Source organism: Corythoichthys intestinalis, chromosome 2, assembly GCF_030265065.1.
Source record: "Corythoichthys intestinalis isolate RoL2023-P3 chromosome 2, ASM3026506v1, whole genome shotgun sequence".
Lineage (NCBI taxonomy): Eukaryota > Metazoa > Chordata > Actinopteri > Syngnathiformes > Syngnathidae > Corythoichthys > Corythoichthys intestinalis.
Window position 1 is genome coordinate 31,238,140 of NC_080396.1, and position 20,367 is coordinate 31,258,506.

The window sequence follows — 20,367 nt, forward strand, 5'->3', positions numbered from 1 at the left end:
GGATACAGGTTGCCTGCATGCAGTTCATCAACATTGTGGTCCACTCAGTGGAGGACATGAACTTCAGAGTCCATCTGCAGTTTGAATTCACCAAGCTTGGCCTTGATGACTACTTGGAGGTAACTACAGTATAGTATGAGTAGAGATAGCGTCGAGGCCATAAACTTTTTTTTTTTTTTTTTAAATCTTGCTAACATAACATAACTGTCATTTAACTCCCTCAGAAATGCAAACACACCGAGAGTGACAAGCTGTCAGTGCAGATTCAGGCATACCTGGACAATGTGTTCGATGTGGGTGGTCTGCTAGAAGATGCTGAGACCAAAAATGCAGCACTGGAAAAGGTGGAGGAACTGGAGGAGCACCTGTCTCATGTAAGCTCACCACCCGGTCAAGACCACCAACTTGTTTCATGTCTGCATTGAATATACAGCGCGTAATCTCTACCACTGTAATTATAGCACACAGTGTTTTCATTTCATAAGTGCTTCAGTGTAATAATGGGTTGGGAAAGTTTGGAAAATATGATGCTTGTAACAATCATACTACTGTTCTCATGCTGGCTCCTTCCATCTTTGCGTCCCACGCCGCTACGCAAAGAGCGTCCACACATGGAAAAGGTCGTCGACAGCCCTGACATCATTCGTGGAATTTCATAACAAACTCTGCTCTCAGGGGTCAGGAATGGCAAGGGAGGATAAGGCTGAATACCAGTGCATCATGTGCCGTCTTAATATTCAAAATAAAAGCTGCGTCACTTTGCTGCATCATGCTGCTGCTGGCTGGATCAAATTTCTCATTGATGATACTCAGTGTAAATAGGAGCGTGGGAGGAAGGGAACAGGGAATGCTGTTACTGCGGCAAATGTGCATTTCACCTCTTATGATCACCAATGGGCTCAATGCTTTTTCTCAGGTAACTGAGAAGCTTCTGGAGGTTGAGAATGAAACAATGATGAAGGTGGCTGACTTGGAGAAAATGCTCCTCCAAAAGGATAAAGATCTTCAAGCAATACGGGTAAGCCAGAGGTCGTATTGATGGAAGGTTGATACTCAAGAGTACTGAAAGACTCTAGTTACAAATACAACTTTAAGAATGAACAAAATGAGTGTGATAGGAAATTAGGTCGGCAGGATAGGCATGTTTTTTCAGCTTGTGAAGTATTGATATTGTGCTCCACATCGCCTCCCGGTGACTGCTCAGGAGACGTACGAGTCAACCAACACGCAAGTCAACACCCTGCGGAGGATGATCAAGGAGAAGGACGCCGCCTTCCAGAGACACTTCAACATTGAGAGGCGGTTGCTGGAGTTGGAGCAGCAGGGCACCATCCGCTTGCACAAGAAGGCCGACGGAGACATTGCCATCGAGGCTCTTGGTGTCGGAGCCTCAGGCTCAAACAAGGCGGGTGCTAGTGGCGTTGGCATCCCCCTGACTGACATCAGGACACTTTCTTTGGATCCGACAACGGCCATAACAGAACCGGGGGCACTCGATCCTAGTTTGCCACCGGCCAGTGAGGCTCCACCGCCACCTCCTCCACCACCTCCACCTCCTCCCCCACTTCCTTCGTCCACAAGTGAGTGCAGTGACACACAACACATGGCATTTGGGGGAAGGATGCGCTGTAATAAAACATTTTAATTGAAAAATTACGGAAAAATACTGGATATTCTGGCTGTGGTTGCCTGAATTGCAAACTGATATACATGGTAAACAGTATAGTGCTTCGGGAACTATAAATTCTGCGTTAGATTTTTTTCTATTTTGACCGAAAATCATGTTAGAAAACCGTCATCCTTATGTAATCTGTTTTGATCGTGGTCGAGCCACTGCGTGTCATTTTCTTGTTCTTCTGTAATAACCGGGATTTAAACCCACATTATCGTTTTAGCAGTCGAGCGTGCTGACTACTGAGCTAAGGGGCTGGGCTTGTAGAAGGTGAGGAAAACCTTACTCCCTGAGACCTTTAAAGAGTGTGCTGGCAGCTCAAGGCAGACTAGGCGACAGGCTCAGTAGTTAACACATTTGACTGCCACTGTGACATTGTGGGTTCAAACCCCGGTTGGAGAGGGTTAAGAAAGGCAGTGCAGGTATGTCACTACCATCAGACCGGATACACATACTATTACAGTCAGTTTCTGTAAAACAACAGTGAAAATGTAGTTGTTTTTACGTTTTTTATTTATTTATTTATTTTACATTTTTCCCATTTTAATGGTGCATTCTAACAATCACATTTTTTCATGGTGTGGATTTCTAGTTGCCATTCTGTTTTTTAGGCTACAGTGCACCCACTCCGCCGCCGCCGCCCCCACCACCTCTTCCTCTCGCTCCTCCTCTACCTGAAGCTTCTCCTTCGGTTATCTTGAGTGTCGGTCTTTCAGGTAAGTACACTACTGAGTCCTCCTTTCTGCAGCTAGTTGAGCCAAAGTTGATGTGTTTTTACTTTCTTGAAGCTATAAGGATCAAGAAGCCCATCAAGACTAAGTTTCGGCTCCCTGTCTTTAACTGGACCGCCCTCAAGCCCAATCAGATCAACGGCACAGTTTTTAATGAAATTGATGATGAACGGGTGCTAGAGGTGAAATGCTTAATTTCACTCACATTATTATTACCTGTGAACTTTTTCAATTACCTCATCCATAGTCATTGATAGTAGACATCAAATCCATTGGTATTGGGATAATTGACTGGTCATGTTTCAATGCCATTGACGAAAATAGACGTCCATTCCATTTTGACTTAGCTAGCAGCGATCGTTGTTTGGATTGTTGCCAGCCTTCCAAGGCCATATGGACTGGATATCTATCGCTGTCCAATGGCAGCCAATGAGCTATTAAGCTATTAAGTAACATTAAAGCACTGGTAAATAAGTGTTAATTAACCAAATTTAATGTGTGGTCAATATAAAAACAGTTCATTTTAAAGCAAATCTGGTTCGTCGTCACCGTCATTTGCAGCCAATGAGGTTGGGAGTTTGTGTTGTAAATGACTCCCTCTGTGCAGGAACTGGATCTGGAGAAGTTTGAGGAGCTTTTTAAAACCCGCGCACAAGGTCCTATTTTGGATCTGTCATGCACAAAAAGCAAAGTTTCTCAGAAGATTGTCAACAAAGTAACGCTGCTAGACACCAATCGCTCCAAGAACTTGGCCATCACGCTGAGGAAGGCCAACAAAACCACAGAGGAGATCTGTAAAGCAATAGAAAAGTATTTAAAAATAGTATTTCATTTTCTTTTTTAATTCTTCTTTAAAAATAACTCAAAACTATTTTTTAACCCATCCATGTTACCTACTACTCTTGCAGGTTTGACCTAAAAGCCTTACCTGTGGACTTTGTGGAGTGTCTGATGCGCTTCCTGCCCACCGAGGCCGAGGTCAAGCTACTGCGCCAGTATGAACGGGAGCGGCGTCCGCTGGACCAGCTGGCCGAGGAGGACCGCTTCATGCTTTTGTTCAGCAAGATCGAAAGGCTCACACAGAGGATGAACATAATCACCTTTGTCGGGAATTTCACCGACAACATCAGCATGCTCACGCCGCAACTCAACGCGATCATCGCTGCTTCCGGCTCGGTCAAATCCTCACCAAAGTTAAAAAGAATGCTGGAGGTTCGTTATATACCATGCTCGATGACTTACCAACGTGGAGGCACATTAACTCCCCTGTTTTATTTACAGATCATCTTGGCCTTAGGCAATTATATGAACAGCAGCAAGCGAGGTTGCGTTTATGGCTTCAAATTGCAAAGTCTTGATCTGGTGAGTCACACTTCAGACATTTTTAGGCACTTGTGCTCATTTATCATCTTCCTACAAAGTTTACAGTCACCGGAATGTTATGATTCATATATTTTGCTGCACAGCTGCTGGACACCAAGTCAACAGACCGGAAAATGACGCTGCTCCACTACATAGCTCTTATTGTGAAGGAAAAATATACGGAGTTGGCCAACTTTTACAATGAACTGCACTTTGTGGATAAAGCTGCAGCAGGTGGGTGCAGATTTTTGTGTTGCAAGAACACAAAGACAGTAAGTTGTGTCAAAAAATATAGAAAAGAAGACACACCCCACCAACCACTCCTACAAAGGTCCACTTATTAGAATGTGGTACTGCCTTGCAATTTAAAATGCTTTCAAAGTAACGTATTCTCTTGGCTTTGCCCAAAGTGTCGCTGGAAAACGTTCTGCTGGATGTGCGAGAGCTGGGAAAAGGCATGGAGCTTATCCGGAGAGAATGTAGCCTCCATGACCACTCGGTCCTTAAGGGCTTTGTCCAAGCCAGTGAAGCCCAGCTGGAGAAGCTACAGAGGGATGCCAAAACAGCAGAGGTAGTGGACGCCGCAATGGTTACCATAAACAACTACTTGGAGGACACAAAAATTCACAGGAAGAACGGCTGCCTAGTGGCTCTTTAGGCTGCAAGTTCCCAATTAAAATGTTGTGCATGTTGCCGAAAATGTATTCCTAATAATTCCATGTTTTTTCATTTAAATCACAACCTTTCACGTGGGAGATTCAATTTGTACAATTATACTCGTCACATATCCAGCTCCTCGATGCCAATTGTCACAAATTACCCACAGCAGGCCTTTGCGGAATAGGTTGGAGACCCTTGCCTTAGATGCCTGTTTTCGCTAACTTGCACCATACATAGTTATTTGTGATTTATTATCATTTTTATTTTTTATTCTTTATTGTATCCTCCCCCAGCTTGGTATGTTGGGGTTTACCCTGGTAGACGAGATGTTAATGTTCTCGTTCTGATTCTAGGAAGCCTTCAATAATGTGGTCAACTACTTTGGAGAGAGTGCCAAGACCACTCCACCCTCCGTGTTCTTCCCTGTGTTTGTGCGGTTCATCAAGGCCTACAAGGTGACAACATGCATGAGTAGCATCTTATACGTCTGGCTTAACCCCTGCACTCATGAAGGAAGTTCCTCCCGATGGGCAGGGCAGAATTTTGGCCGCCCCTTTGCCACAGGACGTGGTGCGCAATCTGAGGCCAAATAACAGGAAAGACCAGCTGGGTCTGAGTGTTGAGCTGCAGCTGTGCTGTTTAGACTGCTTCTTCCCTCTCGTCCAATCCTCCTCTCCAGTGGCGCGCGGCTTCGTGCCGCCCCGTCACACAGCACACTTCCTCACATTGTTCTCACTTCAGATTTATGGCATCTGCTTACGGAAATGTGCAGCACAAGGACCTTTGTGTACATGTGTGTCCAAAGTCTCCGATAAAGCAAGATCTTTAGTCTTTGTGCTTCTTCGGATTACATTTTTTGCTGCGGAAGTGTCCCAGCAAGACTTTGAAGGAAGTTTGTTCAAATTCTAAAATTGCTGAGGCAAGGTTCCTTAATGTAACCCTGAACTACATTTAGCAGAGCTTTTCAGAAAAGGATGTTATCTCAGATGTTAACTACAATGTAATCTCTTAAGGGAGCAATAATTCAAGCAAAAGGCCATGATAACCATAAATGAATGTACACAAAGGCGCTTGATAGTTTCACCCTTGAAACATTGTGTAACAATGTTTTATTTCAATTTTTTAAAAAAAGTATAGAACCGTATACCCTATATAAACAAGCACAGAGCAATCCTCCCTATATATTACATACCAGACAGCCCAATAGGTAAAGTCTGCGATGTACAAGTAATTGGGTACACACATGTCATGTTTTTTATAGCATTTAGTTGTTTAAAAAGTTTTTAGACACATTAAATAGACACAATAGACAGCTAGACCATTTGCTAAAAAACATCTCGCAGCATACATTAAAGGGACTGTGCAGTCAATTTGATGATTTGTTTCTAAATACATGAAATATGTTTAAAGATAAGTGTTGAAAACGTGCACAGGCTCAGAGCAATTTAGTGCTAAATTGCTAAGTTAAAGCAAGAATCTCTTTTCTTTCTCTTCATTCAGCAAGATTTTTTTTGGCGGGCCTAAACAGGGTACAAGGTGAAGTCACCTAGAACTCTGCTTTTTTGCCCATGCCTCCTGCTGTAGAAAAGCTAAGCGGCACAATTGCAACTTCCTCGATTACTTTGGCATCTAGTTTTGCCAACAAGTTTTAGCCCCCAAATTTATCTCTCTCATGTGTTTATGTGTTTTATGTTACTTGGGCTTAGTGTAATATTGCCTAAAGAACAGCCGGCATCTGACAAGGGATGGGTCATGCAGCATTAGCCCACACTTAATGTGTTCTAGTCGGCTACAATCCCGCCAACTACCAGCTGTATTTCTAGCGTTATATCGAGATATCAGCGAATAAATAACAGTCTCTATAACACCGCTGAGTTTCTCGTGTTACTTATGAAGGTAGCAGCTAGATGTATGTAAAATGTGGCCCTAAGAGACAACGGTGGAGGAGGCTCCACTGTAGACGAGATCACAACGACGTCTGCGACATATATCTTTCTTGAGCTCATTAATGCTGAAAATTTGGAGGCGAGGAAGATGCTTCTGATCATGTGTGTGTTTGTTCACAAGCCTTGCTTGCATTTTGGATGAGTTGTGTAAAAATAGGAAACAAGCTACTTGTGAACAGACATGGACCTAATTTACTGACAGACAATTGGCACTTGAGCGAAGGGTGATTTGAGCTCAGTAACTAGAAATGCTGACAAGACAAGGCAGCCTTATTTTTCCACATTTTGAAGCCTTATTACATATGCTGTACTCAGCAATGTTTTATTAAAATTTGGCTTTCTTGTTAAACAAGGCTCTTCTCTTTGGCCCAATCAAATAATTTAGGGCTGCAGCTATCGATTATTTTAGTAGTCGAATATTCTATCAACTCGTCAGTTCGAGTAATTAGGTTAGGAACATTTAATGCGTTGCAGAATAAATTTTAGGAGATGTAGAACAAAGCCTCACTGAGATCGCACTGTTAAAAGAGCATTAAATGCGAATGCAAAATAAAATTCCCAAGTGTTTCTTCAAACATTGCACTTTCAAAAGAGCATTAAATGCGAATTCAAAATAAAATTTTCAAACGGTATAAAAAATAAATAAATAAATGAGGATCTAATTACAACAAAAGAAAAAAATCGCTAACTTCCCTAGCAAAAGTCCACTAGCTTAAATGCAATGAAATGCTAACGTTTTTATACAATGCTCTTAACAAATCGTTCAAACACATATTCTGGTAACACTTTATAATAACTATCTGTTATAACTATTTAGTATATCATTACTAAACTGTAAATAAATGATTTATTGTTGACTTGTTCAGTGGTTGTTAACAATTTGTTAAGCATGTATTATAATGCCTTATGGGCTTATAGGGTTAGCATGTGTGTTTCTATGCATTGAACAAAATGTTTAACATTTCATCCGTGGTGTTTCTTTGGTAAAGTACAGCACACAGAAAGGCCTATGGGTGGAACAATCTCGAGGTACAAAAATTTGATATTTTTAAATATCACATTAAATTTCTGTACCTTCAACTTGTTCAGCCTATTTGCTGTTCTTCAAAGTTTAGTAGATGGTTAGCAAACCATTAACAAATGATCTGTGAACTGTGAGTTAATATATTAAGTATTACTTACAAGCTTATGTATGCAATTGGGATGTTATTATAAAGTTGCACTTATTCCTCATATACTAACCATTAAGAAATGGGGAGTAGTTATAACTTTGAATAACGTCCCAATAACATAAACTATACACCGAAACTTAAAAGGTCATTATTTAGCAGCTTGTTAATGGTATAGCACTGATTTACAAGGCAAATGTATAAATGATTGACATGCAGTTAACAAGTAATTATTTCATAAGGCTTCATTATAAATGCTTAACATACAGTTAACAAGTCATCTATTCCATAAAGCATCATTATAAATGCTTAACAAACTGTTAACAAACACTGAACAAGTCAACAAAAAATCATTAATTAAGAGTTTACTAATGATATAATGATTATAATTAATAGTTATTACAAAGTGTTACCCAAATTCCCACAAAAAACGGCTAAATATACCTATAAACTAAATTACGAATACATTAAAAACATATCAGCTCAAACAAAAACTTACTTTATGTTGGTCTTAACAGGGAGCAGCTGGATTCAGCCGTATTAAATGGGCTATGTCACTATTCACTGTTGCTACACAATGTGGCTAGAGGACAGTGTATCCACCCAAATGAGTAAAACTAAATGCAAACACTCAAAACAAACCATTACAACATCACTCTATAATTAAACAAATACTCAAAGCAGCAACATTTGATTCGAAGTTAATCGATTAATCGTTGCAGCACCAAAATAATTTATTAATGTCTCCTACAATTGCAGATTCCCTTTAGTAATTCTATTTAAAGATGTACTTTTTAACGGAAACCTACAGCCGCACCTTTTTTCGGGCATTAAAGTCAGTCTGAGCTGAGACATCCTTAATACATCCTTCTTGAGTCAAATATACAATACCAAGCACTAGGGTTGTTCCGATCATGGTTTTTTGCTCCCGATCCGATCCCGATCGTTTTAGTTTGAGTATCTGCCGATCCCGATATTTCCCGATCCGATTGCTTTTTTTTTGCTCCCGATTCAATTCCAATCATTCCCGATATTTTTTCCCGATCATATACATTTTGGCAATGCATTAAGAAAAAAATGAATAAAACTCGGACAAATATATACATTCAACATACAGTACATAAGTACTGTATTTGTTATGACAATAAATCCTCAAGATGGCATTTACATATTTAACATTCATTCTGTGAGAGGGATCCACGGATAGAAAGACTTTTGACTTTGTAAATTGTGACTAAATATTGCCATCTAGTGTATTTGTTGAGCTTTCAGTAAATGATACTGCAGCCATTCAACCCAAATGCATGATGGAAAGTGGACCCATGACTGTGCGTAGTGCTACCAATGGATATATCTTCTCTTCGTTGGGAAATAACATAAGGTGTTAAGTCAAACATCAATTACTACCTTGCTTCCCCACATTGCTTCCCATGATAATTCTAATCGTAGGGAGAGGGATTGTAAGGCTTAAGCCTATTAAAAAAAGGTTCCAAGGGCTGCCAAAATGCATTCAACTCATTTTACGTTGCCTTTTATCTCTCTAAATGGGTAAAATGTCGCTGTTACAGATTGCACGCGACAATGCAATGCATGCGTTAATTGCGTTAAATATTTAACGCGATACAGTTTATAAAAATTAATTATTGCCGGTGTCGGTACCTTAAGCCTAAACTAAAGACTCTGGATGAGTGTAACATATTATGTCTGCAACGTTAAATACATTTAGAAAACGATTTAATTAAAAAAAAAAATATATATATATATATATACATATATATATATATATATATATTAAAAAAAGGCATGGCCGATATTTTTTTGCCGATTCCGATACTTTGAAACTTACGTGATCGGCTCGATCGGGACATCTCTACCAAGCACACTAGTGAATACCATGTGAAATAAACAGGAAGCAGATCAAAAAGTAATACAGTACAAAAAAAATAAAAATGCAGCACTTTGAACCCAGGACCAGTGACGGAGGGGGGATTGCTGTTCATTAAGAATTACAGTTTTATAGAGTAGGACTTACGCCATGATAAAAAAAATTATAATTGTAAGACTAGAAATTCACAAATGAACAAAAGAAAAAATCACTTTTACCTTAAGTCAAAGGAAACGTATAAAGGTTAGCAGAAACTTTCCAAAGAGGCACATTGTTTATGCTCCAGATGAAGGCAGGCAACTGCATTGACTTTTATTTCTTGATGCTGACAGCTGCTCTTCTCCTTCTATTTAGGATGCCGTGGAGGACAACGAACTAAGGAAAAAGCAGGAAGAAGCCATGAGAGAAAAGTTACTGGCTCAAGAGGCTAAACAGCAAGACCCTAAGGTGCAGTCCAAGCACATGCCACTTAGCATTTTTAAATGAAGGAAGGACTGGTGTGTTCAAAAGGCAAAGAGAAGCGCTACAAACAAAGCATTATGCCGGTTGCTCTTCAGGTTCAGGCCCAGAAAAAGAGGCATCAGCAACAAGAGCTCATTGCTGAGCTGCGTAAGCGTCAGGCCAAAGACCACCGGCCCGTGTACGAGGGCAAGGACGGCACCATCGAGGACATCATCACAGGTGGGCCAGATCGCACCTCCGTGAGGTCCCGTCGCGGGCCCGGGACCACCGTGGTCATTCGTTGTTCAGCTCCTTTGAAATGCACATTGTGCTATGTGGTGTCCACACCATCGCATCTGGAATCCAGTGTGACCATGACACGCACCCTTGAATGATCACTTGTTAGCCCTCCGTGTTAAAATAGATTGAACAACTATTAACGACTGGCGCAGCAAATGGGTTAACTGCTAAGGTCATGAGCAAACTTGGCACAAAAAAAGGGCTTAGCACAGTTAGGGAACAGTGGGAATTCTGTGAGACATAGGTTTGGGTAGCAAAATCCAGGATCACCTTGGTATAAGGACCGAAGCAACCGAACCGGACCGAATAAAAACGTAACTTTTGTTTTATTTTTTTACCCTCCTGCTTTTTTTTAAACAAGTTTTACATCAGTGACATTCACAAGCTAGTGAGGCAGCTTGTACATTTTGTTTCATATTGATTCATTTATTTATTTATTAATATCATGTTACTGGTATTTATAATTTTTCTGCCATCACCCTCCGCTTTAGCTAGACAGTTAGACAACTCTTCCAACGATGACATCAGTTGATAATTCTGGTCACTTTAAACATTGTTGAGATGAGAATTGTGTAAAACTAACAATAAACACATGTAAAATGTTTACATTCTGTCTTGAAATAATCGCTAAGTTAAAACGGATTGGACGTCTATCGTCGCCAATGGCAGTGAACGAGCTAAATAACGTTGTTAACAAATTCACTGAATAAGGTCCACTTTCCACGTGGGAGTTTTCTACTTTGAGAAAGAGCCCAGTAACAGCCTCAGGGTTGTAATGCATTCACTAACTTGCGTTTTCTAGTTGATCATTAATCAGCGCTTGAAATGTACTTAAGTGAAGCTGGCCTAACGAATGTTCTCCTGTCCAGCGAAACTTTTCATTGAGGGAAAAGTTTGGCATCCTCCGTCCAGCCAAAACGCAGCTGTCATGACAATCTCCTAATGCTGTGTGAATGTGTTCCAGTGTTCGGCGCTCCCTCCTGATAAAGACCATGTTCTCTCTCCCACTCTTACTCTTCCTCCTCCTCCTTCTCCTCCTCCCCAGTACTGAAGAGCGTGCCCTTCACAGCCCGCACGGCTAAACGCGGCTCACGTTTCTTCTGTGAAGCCAACCTCTGCGAAGACGCCAACTGCTAGCCCCTCCCCCTTTAACGCCAAGGTCGTCCAGGTGTCTCTCCTATGCGTCCCCCTCCCAACCTTCACTTTGCATGCGGCATGATCCCCATCACTCCATCCCACAGCCAGCGTGCACTAACTTGGGCCGTCATTTTGTTTGTGTTTAACTTGAAAAGACTCCTATCAGGTGATAGGAGTCAGCCAAACCTCTTTGCGGGAAGCACATGTCAACATGTGCAAAATAAGCGAGGCACTCTTAGTACAAGTAAAGATAACACTTTCATTAAGGAATCACCGCGTGAAGTGAAAACAGCATTACATTAGTTACATGAAGAGGTTTGGCTCATAGGTTTTACCCGCAGTGCTTTGGTTCACGAGACTAACCTGTTTGGTGTTGGTTTACCCGCTAACATGTGACTCTTCTTTCCCCAATCATCCATTGTTTGTTGTCCCATCCTTCCAGCCGAAATGAAGATAATTGACAGTATTTCCTTAACAAGGGTAAGAAAGGTTAGCCTGGCTCAAATCTGTCCCAACGTGTGCTGCTCCAGTGGTGTCAGCTGCTTTAGCCTCGCGCAAACAAAATCCACTTCACAGAATTTCGATTTGCTTTTACACAACACCGATTCATAGGCAATTTGTTACACTGGGGAAGAAAAACTCCAGTCTTCAAATTTCTTTCAAAGGATCCCAATACCTCTCGCACCATCACCACCATCATCATCATCATCACCAACTCCTATATGTTGCATGTTGTCCAGTGTTATTCAACTGTCAGTCATCAAACTACATTGTGTCCCGTGCTAACTGTTGCCTGCGGTGTTGTCTGGTCAACAGGCTCTAATTGCACTACATAGAGCCACGATAATAGAAATATGCCGAGCGGCCGCAACTTTGCTCTTTACTCAAAGAGGTAGATTTATTTATACAATCCAATTTAATACAGAAGGATTAAGTGCTAGCCCTCCCTCTCCAAATAAATTGGACGTCCATGGTTATCAATGGTAGCAAATCCGGTAAAATGCTAAATTATTTAAAAGCAAAAATTATACAGTATTGTGAAGTTTAATCATAGACGTGACTTCACTATCTGTTGACGGAACACGGGGCTCGGGGCCGATCCGTAGGGGGGCCTGTTTTCAAAAACATAAAATTCAAATATTTTCAAAACCAAAGACGCTAGCGACCTAAAACCAAACCAAGCACCTCTCTTAGGCATATTTGAGTCTCCATGACCAGCGACATAAAAAAAAAAAAAAAAAACTCAAAGCCATTTCCAAATAAAGTCCTATTATTATTTTTTATACAAGTATAACAAAACTTGTTATAAAATTCTCAAATTTTACGCTAGATGCACAAGAATCACCAAATGCAGAGATAATCACCTTCATTTTCAGGATCAATAGCAATATTTAACATATATTTTTGCCCGAAATTGCAACTAAATTTTGCATTTATTTAATGCAAGTTTTCAACAGCTAATAAATCACTCAATTTTCACATCAGAAATTTAATACTCGAGGAAAGCATGCAGAATCATCTTATTTTTACTCAACGAAAGCAAAATTTGCATTTTTCTATACACAATCACAACTTATTTTGGTTGGAATTCCGATGTTACTATTGCCTCAGCACGGAGGCACGTCTTGCCGGCTCTCTGTCCTTCATCATTTTTAGATTGAAATGTTACGTATAATAAAACATGTAAAAGGCGGAGAAATAAAATTGTATGGACGCAGAAATGTCTAAATCTAAATTACTACTTTTTTTGCCCCAAAACGGGCAGTTGACCGAAAATTACCTGATCATTTGAATGTAAACTTTACGCTACTGTGTATTGATACAACTTGGCGGCCATCACAAAACAAAGAGCTTTTTAAGTTGAAAATTTGTGTAAATAAATGCATATATCCTGCAATTTCTATAGACATGAACATAGAACAGTCTAGATTCTTGGTTAAAACAAAACAAACAAACAAAAAAAACGGGCAAATATCACATTCATTTTACGTAAATATTTTGAACTAAAATTACGCTATTGTGTAAATCCGACGTGGCGGCCATCACAAAACAAGGAGCTTTTTAAGTTGAAAATTCATGTAAATAAATGCGTACATTCCAGAATTTCTATAGATATAAACATCGAACAGTCTAGATTCTCGATTAAAAGCAACAAAACAGGCAGTTATCGTTCATTTTACGTAAATATTTCAAGCTAAAGTTACGCAAATTTTTTTCCACAACGTTTCACAGTGCATGCAAGGGGATATTTTATATAATAATTACCTTGAATCTTCGACCAACTCACTCTTGAGACACTCCTGCCTGCTTGTATGCAGTAAAACTTTTCTCACGTCCTTTTTCCACCTAAATCCAGTGTTTGAACGCAGCGTGTGTTTGCGTTTATCACAGTGAAAGCCAAATGCTCTGCCTTGATCGGCCCCCAACGGGAAGGCGTGACGCAATGTTTGTGGGAGCTGTCTTGTCAACTGATGGTGAAGTCTACGATTTAATATTTTTGCTCCTAACTCGAAACCAGCTAAGCGATAGCTCTTATCCAAAAACATAAGTCAAGCACTAATGTATTGTAAATAATATATTGTAAATAAAATAGGAAGGAGCGGAATATGCAATTTAGGGCTGCAGCTATCGTATATTTTAGTAATCGAGTAATGGACTGAAAATTCTATCGATTAATCGGATAAAACATTTTTTTTAGGTAAAGAGCAATTATAAATATACATGAGAAAAAAAGACATTTAATCCAATATTGAACCATTTTCAGTCAATCAATGTCTTTATTTTCGATGTACATTGTTGAAAACAGCCAACAATTGCATCTCAAATGTGACTCGAAAAAAAAATTCACTGCTTTCACTCAAAAAACTTCTAGATCTTATTAGAAAAAATATATATATTTCTTACCTAAAAATAATTACGCTTGATAACACACATCACTTGAAAGCTACGTGTTTTTCCCAAGTGTTTCAATTTAATTTCCATTTGTGTCAAGCTATTTTTAAGTTCTAGTTAAGTGTTAAGTTAGTCTAAACTGTAAGTACTGATAGGATTTAGAGTTTTTACAGTGTTCAAAATAAATGTATGATACCTGCTGTATTGGAGCACTTTAGGGACCACTGCTACTTGGTGTTTTATTCAGCAATGACTACTGAGCTAAAACTGACAGTTAGCTTTATTATGTTTTAATTTTACACCCTCATCACTCTACAGCACTGTGTTTTTATAGATTAAATAACACCTGTATGTAAGACACGTTAGCCACGCATCGACAGTGGTCATAATCAATAGAAACCTAGCCCTCCGAAGGGCTAACGTTACGTGAGCGAGTGACAGTAATGTTATATTTATTAACAATGAGGAGTCTACTGCTGAAAGATGGCGGTTGTTTACTAACGCTGCCCAGACGCGGCCGAGTCTGTCATTTCGCATCTAGTCCTAAATGCATGCGATATCTATGAGACCTGCTACCACACTAGCATCATGCGGGTGTAGTTTTTAGCAACGTCGGCGTAGTTTGTAGCGGCTGTCAGCTGCAGTAAGTTTTTTTTTTCTTTTAATTGCTTCTTCCTCTACGCTCGTGACGTCAGCGCGTTGTCCCGCATTAAAAGTAGTCCGGGCAAAACGTGATGCTTAGAGCTGGCAAAATTAAACGATTCCTCGAGGTGAATAAAATTACTCGGATCAGTTTTTAAACTGGAGTTACTCAAGCTGCTCGAGTATTCGTTTCAGCTCTAATGCATTTGGATATTAGATCCCATTAGCGATAACATTATGGCCGGTGGGTGTTGTTAAAAAAGCCTTTACAGAAATGAATACATGAATTTTGTCGTGCAACAATGAGCCTGTTGACCATTGTACTGTAACTGCAATCATGAGTCTTACCAATGTTCACAGATGACTACTTTTTTGTTTTATTCCTCAAAGCTTAGAATTTCAGCTGACATTGTGAATACAGTCAGTTGACATACAAAGCTTTAGGGATTTGACAATATTCCCTTATACAGCAAGCAATCAACAAGCAATGTATCAAATTTATTTCGTTTTGATCTTCGACCTGTGTCTCATCTAACATTTGTCCGCCCACTCCTCCCTCTACTCACAGATCTGAGAAACCAGCCTTACCTGCGAGCCGATGCCTTGATCCGGAACGGTTGGAAGAGACCCTAAACCACTGATTCAACACCCTCCCCTGACCCCCTTTCCCTTGTTATAACCCTCCAGGCAATGTTGCCCACAGTCCATCTCGACCCTGAGGCTGCGCATTACAAAGACTGAAAATAAAGGTTGAGGAGGTGGGGATGAGGACAGAGGCCTTCTTTTAGCTGGGTAATTTATTTATTTATGGAGGCCTTTTTTACAGCCACTTTAAGTGAAGCGAAACACAAAGGATGGTTCACTTCAAGACTGTGTATGCTATGAGTAGGCCAGTGAGAGGATGCCGCACGCAGCACAGGTGGGCTGATGCAATTTCAGCCTTGTAACTGGACATGGATGCAATGGCAGGAAAAACGTCATACACTTACTACAATGACATTGCATGAGACGTTTGGGGGCCCCCTCACATGAAGCCGTGTCTTATTATTATTGCCAGTTTGTATACTGTATACCTGGGCTCTAAACAAAACAATTGTTTTGCTTCATTATGTGCCTTTGGTGTAAACAGTGTTATGGTTTAATATTTGTATGGTATTTTACACCTTTTAAGAATGTATTTCTATTGCCTTGGACTATAATAGTAGCTTTATGATTCTGAATCAATATGGAAAAAGTGCAGTTATTTCCGAATGTAGCAGGATGCAAAAATAGTGCCTCTTGCTTTGAGGGTCACGCATGTGCCTTGTCTGTTCGTAACCAGTTTCTGCCACACAGTCTCACTTGAGAAATATGTAGAAGATTCCTGGTGGACTTTTTTTCAGCCAACATGCTGACAGAAGGATGAAGGATGTTTTCCAGTTTTTCAATGGCTTTATCTCAGGAGAGATGGAGTGGACATTTTTACACTAATTCCTCCGATTATATAAATCTGAATCTTTTCATGTACAATCAAATTGAGACAATTACTAGAGGACTGATCATTTTTTTGTGTAATAAACAAGATGAATTATGTAAAACCTCATGTACATTTCAATTTTTTAAAGGTTAGCTTCTATTTCACTATACAGTGGTATGAAAAAGTATCTGAACCTTTTAGAATTTCTCACATTTCTGCATAAAATCACCATTAAATGTGATCTGATCTTTGTCAAAATCACTGATGGAAAAAAAAACAGTGCTTTAATTAAAACCACCCAAACATTCAGCGGTTTTCATTTTTTAATGAGGATAGTATTTAAAAAATGACAGAAAGGGGAAAAATAAGTAAGTGAACCATCACATTTGATATTTTTTTGGCCCCACCCAGCAATAACTTCAACCAGAAGCTTCCTGTAGCTGGAGATCAGTCTGGCACATCGATCAGGACTAATCTTGGTCCATTCTTCTCTACAAAACTGCTGTAGTTCATTCAGATTCCAGGGATGTCTGGCATTATTCGCTGTCTTTAGGTCATGCCACAGCATCTCAATGGGGTTCAAGTCTGGACATTGACTTAGCCACTCCAGAACGCATATTTTGTTCTTCTGAAACCATTCTGAAGTTTGATTTACTTCTGTGTTTTGGATCACTGTCTTGTTGCATCAATCCTCTTTTTAGCTTTGACAGACGGCCTCAGGTTTTCCTGCAAAACATCCTGATAAAGTTTTGAATTCATTGTTCCATTGATGATTCCAAGTTGTCCTTGCCCTGAGGCAGAAAAAACAGCCCCAAATCATGATGCTCCCTCCACCATGCTTCACAGTGGGGATGAGGGGATGTTGGTGAGCTGTTCCATTTTTCCTCCACACATGACGTTGTGTGTTGCTTCCAAACAATTCAACTTTGGTTTAATCAGTCCACAAAATATTTTGACAAAACTTTTGTGGAGTGTCCAAATGCCTTTTTGCGAACATTAAACAAGCAACAATGTTTTTGTTAGGCAGCAGCGGCTTCCTCTGTGGAGTCCTCCCATGAACACCATTCTTGGCCATAGTTTTACATATAGTTGATGTGTGCACAGAATTTTTGGACTGTGCCAGTGATTTCTTTAAGTCTTTAGCAGACACTCTAGAGTTCTTTTTTTTTTATCTCTCTGAGTATTCTGCGCTGAACTCTTGGCGTCATCTTTGGTGGACGGCCACTCCTTGGGAGAGAACCAACAGTGCCAAACTCTCTCCGTTTGTAGACAACTTCTCTGACTGTCAATTGATGAACATCCAGACTTTTAGAGATGGTTTTGTGTCCTTTCCCAGCTTTATACAAATCAACAATCCTCGATGGCAGGTCTTCAGACAGCTCTTTTGACTGAGCCATGATGCACATCAGACAATGCTTCTCATCAAGACAATTCTTACCAGGTGTGTGTTTTATAGTGGGCTCGGCAGCTTTAAACCACTCATCAGTGATTGAGCAAACATCTGTAAAAATTGGTTTCAATTGCTCTTTAAGTCTCCTTAGGCAGAGGGTCCACTACCCCCCCGTGCCTTCTGTCATTGTTTGCATGCAATCCTCATTAAAATATGAAAACCAATGTTTGGGTGGTTTTAGTTATAGCAGACACCATTTTTACATCTGTGTGATTTTGACAAAGATCAGATCACATTTGATGATTTTATGCAGAAATGTTAGAAATTCTAAAAGGTTCACATTTTAATACCACTGTATTTACATATTTTACATGGTAAATAAGTTCCAACCCAAAATAACAGACATGAGCCAATATCGATTTCTACTATAAAAATCCATTTAATTTCTTATATCAAAAACAAACAGAATCATACAAAACAATCAGAACCATAAGTATCCATGTGAGTTTATGCCAACCAAATGATGGTTCTAAATTTTATGCGGTCAGATGTTTAAAAAAAAAAAAAAAAATTAAAATGAGGGGTGAACCCACTTTCCTTTAGAATGTACCTTGTGTTTGAGTGGTGAGCACCAATTATATGGCAGGTTAGGGCTCACAAACTCAGAATAAAGCAGCACGGCTGAGCGCGCCGCAGCGAGAACAACATTCTTGAGACGGACAGATGGTTAGCATTAGCAGCATAGCAAAGGCTTTAACAAAGGAATGTTTATCAGGAAGCTGATCAGTCTCCATCCTGGGAATGCACTCAACTGTGAGAATTAACCTAAATGACATGACCATGTAATTACATGTAATAACCAGGGGAAAAAATAGTCTGCCATAAACATACGGACCTTTTCTCAAAGTACAGTTGTGTTCAAAAGAGAATAAAAGTAACAATTCTCAGCTAAATGTCTTTTTCCCCCCTCACTGAACTCTGCTGTCACTTTCTACAACACAATTTGCCGCCTACTGTAAACAAAGGCCACGGTGTCTATCCCAGACATTTCAACCTGGAACGTTACAATCATCATCATCATTATTCAGCATTCACACACAGACATACATGCACTCATTCACTGTAAATGACTTCCAAAATTGTTATAAAGTACAGACTGCTATTTGTTACTGATGTTCCTGGGTACATTTTGAAGACACTTTGTTAATAGGTTTGCGTGTATGCATGTATATATATATATAATCTATATGCAAATATATATTTAACTTTTCTCTGTGCAAGGAGGTAAAAGACAATCACTTGAATGTAGCAAGACATCTACAAGTACATGTCGGATGCAGCTGGAAAAACAAAGCATCTCATGGTTGTATCTGAAAGAGGGACGCCCTTTCGTTCACAACACAAGGACTTATTTGCTTTGACATGTTTCCTGGGATGGAACAATATTGTTTTCTTTGCCTGCTATACATTTCATACAAAAAAAAAAAAAAAAAAAGAAGTTCCATTTCCATTTGTTTCTCTTCTTTTACATTTGCACAGAGGTAGTGGCTAAATGCATGAAAGAGGAGGAAGAGCTGCGAGACGGTGAGCAAAACATGGCAAATAAAGGAAAATGTCTGTAAAATGGTTCCTTTTTCATCACCTGATTTTTTTTTTCTTGTTGTCAGAGAACAAAATATAATACTGCAATCACTTAAAAAAGTAGTCCTTCATTTTATACATTTTATACAGTGTTCCCGATTTGCTTTTTTTTTTTTTTTTATGTTGCTTTTCTTTTCCGGTGGGAAAGGCATAAGATATGGGAGTTTGTGAGCTCGGCACGAGCCGGGCCAACACAGTTAAGAGGGGTTGCGTGGCTCTACGCCAGGGGGTCGCTCATGCTCTCGTCGCCCTGGGAGAGGAGCTCCTTCTTTTCGTCCGTGCTGGCCAGCGAGTTGTTGCTGTTGTGGGCGCCCATGTAGAGGCTGGCATACACAGGGTTGGTGAAGTTTGTGGGCTGCAGAAAAAGGACGAACCGTTTAGCGCATTTGCAGTATAGTGGGACAATAGCACTGCTCTATTCTTACTTTTTCTGGGTCCAAAGCAAAGTCTGAATCCAGGAGCTCCCCGGCGTCATCGTCAGGGTCTCCCTCGTAGATTTTGTAGGCGGGGTTACCAATCTCCACATTCATGGCGCCGTTGGTCATTCTGTGGTGCTGGAAGCCTTTGGCGCTGCAACAAACAATGGAAGCTAAATAAACACATAATAGTAAAAAGGGAGTAGGGGGGCAACAGGAGGGAAGGGACATAAAATCCACACATCAAGACACAAAGTTTATCAAATGAGCTTTTCTTTTTTTTTTTTTTGACAAAAGGCCCATGTGATTAAACCTGAAGAAAACACATCAGCATTGGAGTGAATGCTGGACACTACATGTGATCATTGTTCATTGAAATACAGTTCAACTTGAACAAGCAAGCTCACATAATAAAAACTTAACACGTACTGTACAACATAGGGCAGTATGAAGAGGCAACAATAGAAATTGAAAGAAAACAAAACAAATTCCATATAAGAATCAACAGACTTTTAAGTCGCATTTCCACCTAAAATTCCAGGATTTTTTTTGTCTTGGTTGCTATGAATACTACATTGTGTTCAGTATAAGCACAATAGTACTACACTTATAGACAAGTTTCCGAGG

The 20,367-nt window shown here is 39.9% G+C and overlaps 2 protein-coding genes across 14 annotated transcripts in view; one reads left to right on the plus strand and one right to left on the minus strand.

Annotated features, from left to right (window-relative positions):
- Positions 1–19,673, plus strand: part of fmnl3 (formin-like 3) — a 54,229-nt gene extending 34,556 nt beyond the window's left edge. For 4 of the 12 annotated variants that reach the window (XM_057829835.1, XM_057829844.1, XM_057829836.1 and 1 more), the window contains 15 exons: positions 9–119; positions 225–374; positions 917–1,018; positions 1,205–1,580; positions 2,284–2,388; positions 2,461–2,585; positions 3,011–3,213; positions 3,312–3,615; positions 3,685–3,765; positions 3,870–3,999; positions 4,176–4,336; positions 4,779–4,880; positions 9,780–9,872; positions 9,983–10,106; positions 11,746–15,399. In XM_057829835.1, the coding sequence (XP_057685818.1) occupies positions 9–119; positions 225–374; positions 917–1,018; positions 1,205–1,580; positions 2,284–2,388; positions 2,461–2,585; positions 3,011–3,213; positions 3,312–3,615; positions 3,685–3,765; positions 3,870–3,999; positions 4,176–4,336; positions 4,779–4,880; positions 9,780–9,872; positions 9,983–10,106; positions 11,746–11,915 (2,337 nt within the window). In that variant the 3' untranslated portion in view covers positions 11,916–15,399. The other 8 variants (XM_057829837.1, XM_057829845.1, XM_057829840.1 and 5 more) reach the window with 6 other exon arrangements.
- lrp1ab (low density lipoprotein receptor-related protein 1Ab) overlaps positions 18,099–20,367 on the minus strand; it is a 141,215-nt gene continuing 138,946 nt past the window's right edge. For both annotated transcript variants that reach the window (XM_057829834.1, XM_057829833.1), the window contains 2 exons: positions 19,750–19,894; positions 18,099–19,679 (listed from right to left, as the gene is read on the minus strand). In XM_057829834.1, coding sequence (XP_057685817.1) covers positions 19,542–19,679; positions 19,750–19,894 — 283 coding nt within the window. In that variant the 3' untranslated portion in view covers positions 18,099–19,541. The remainder of the gene's footprint in view (positions 19,680–19,749; positions 19,895–20,367) is intronic.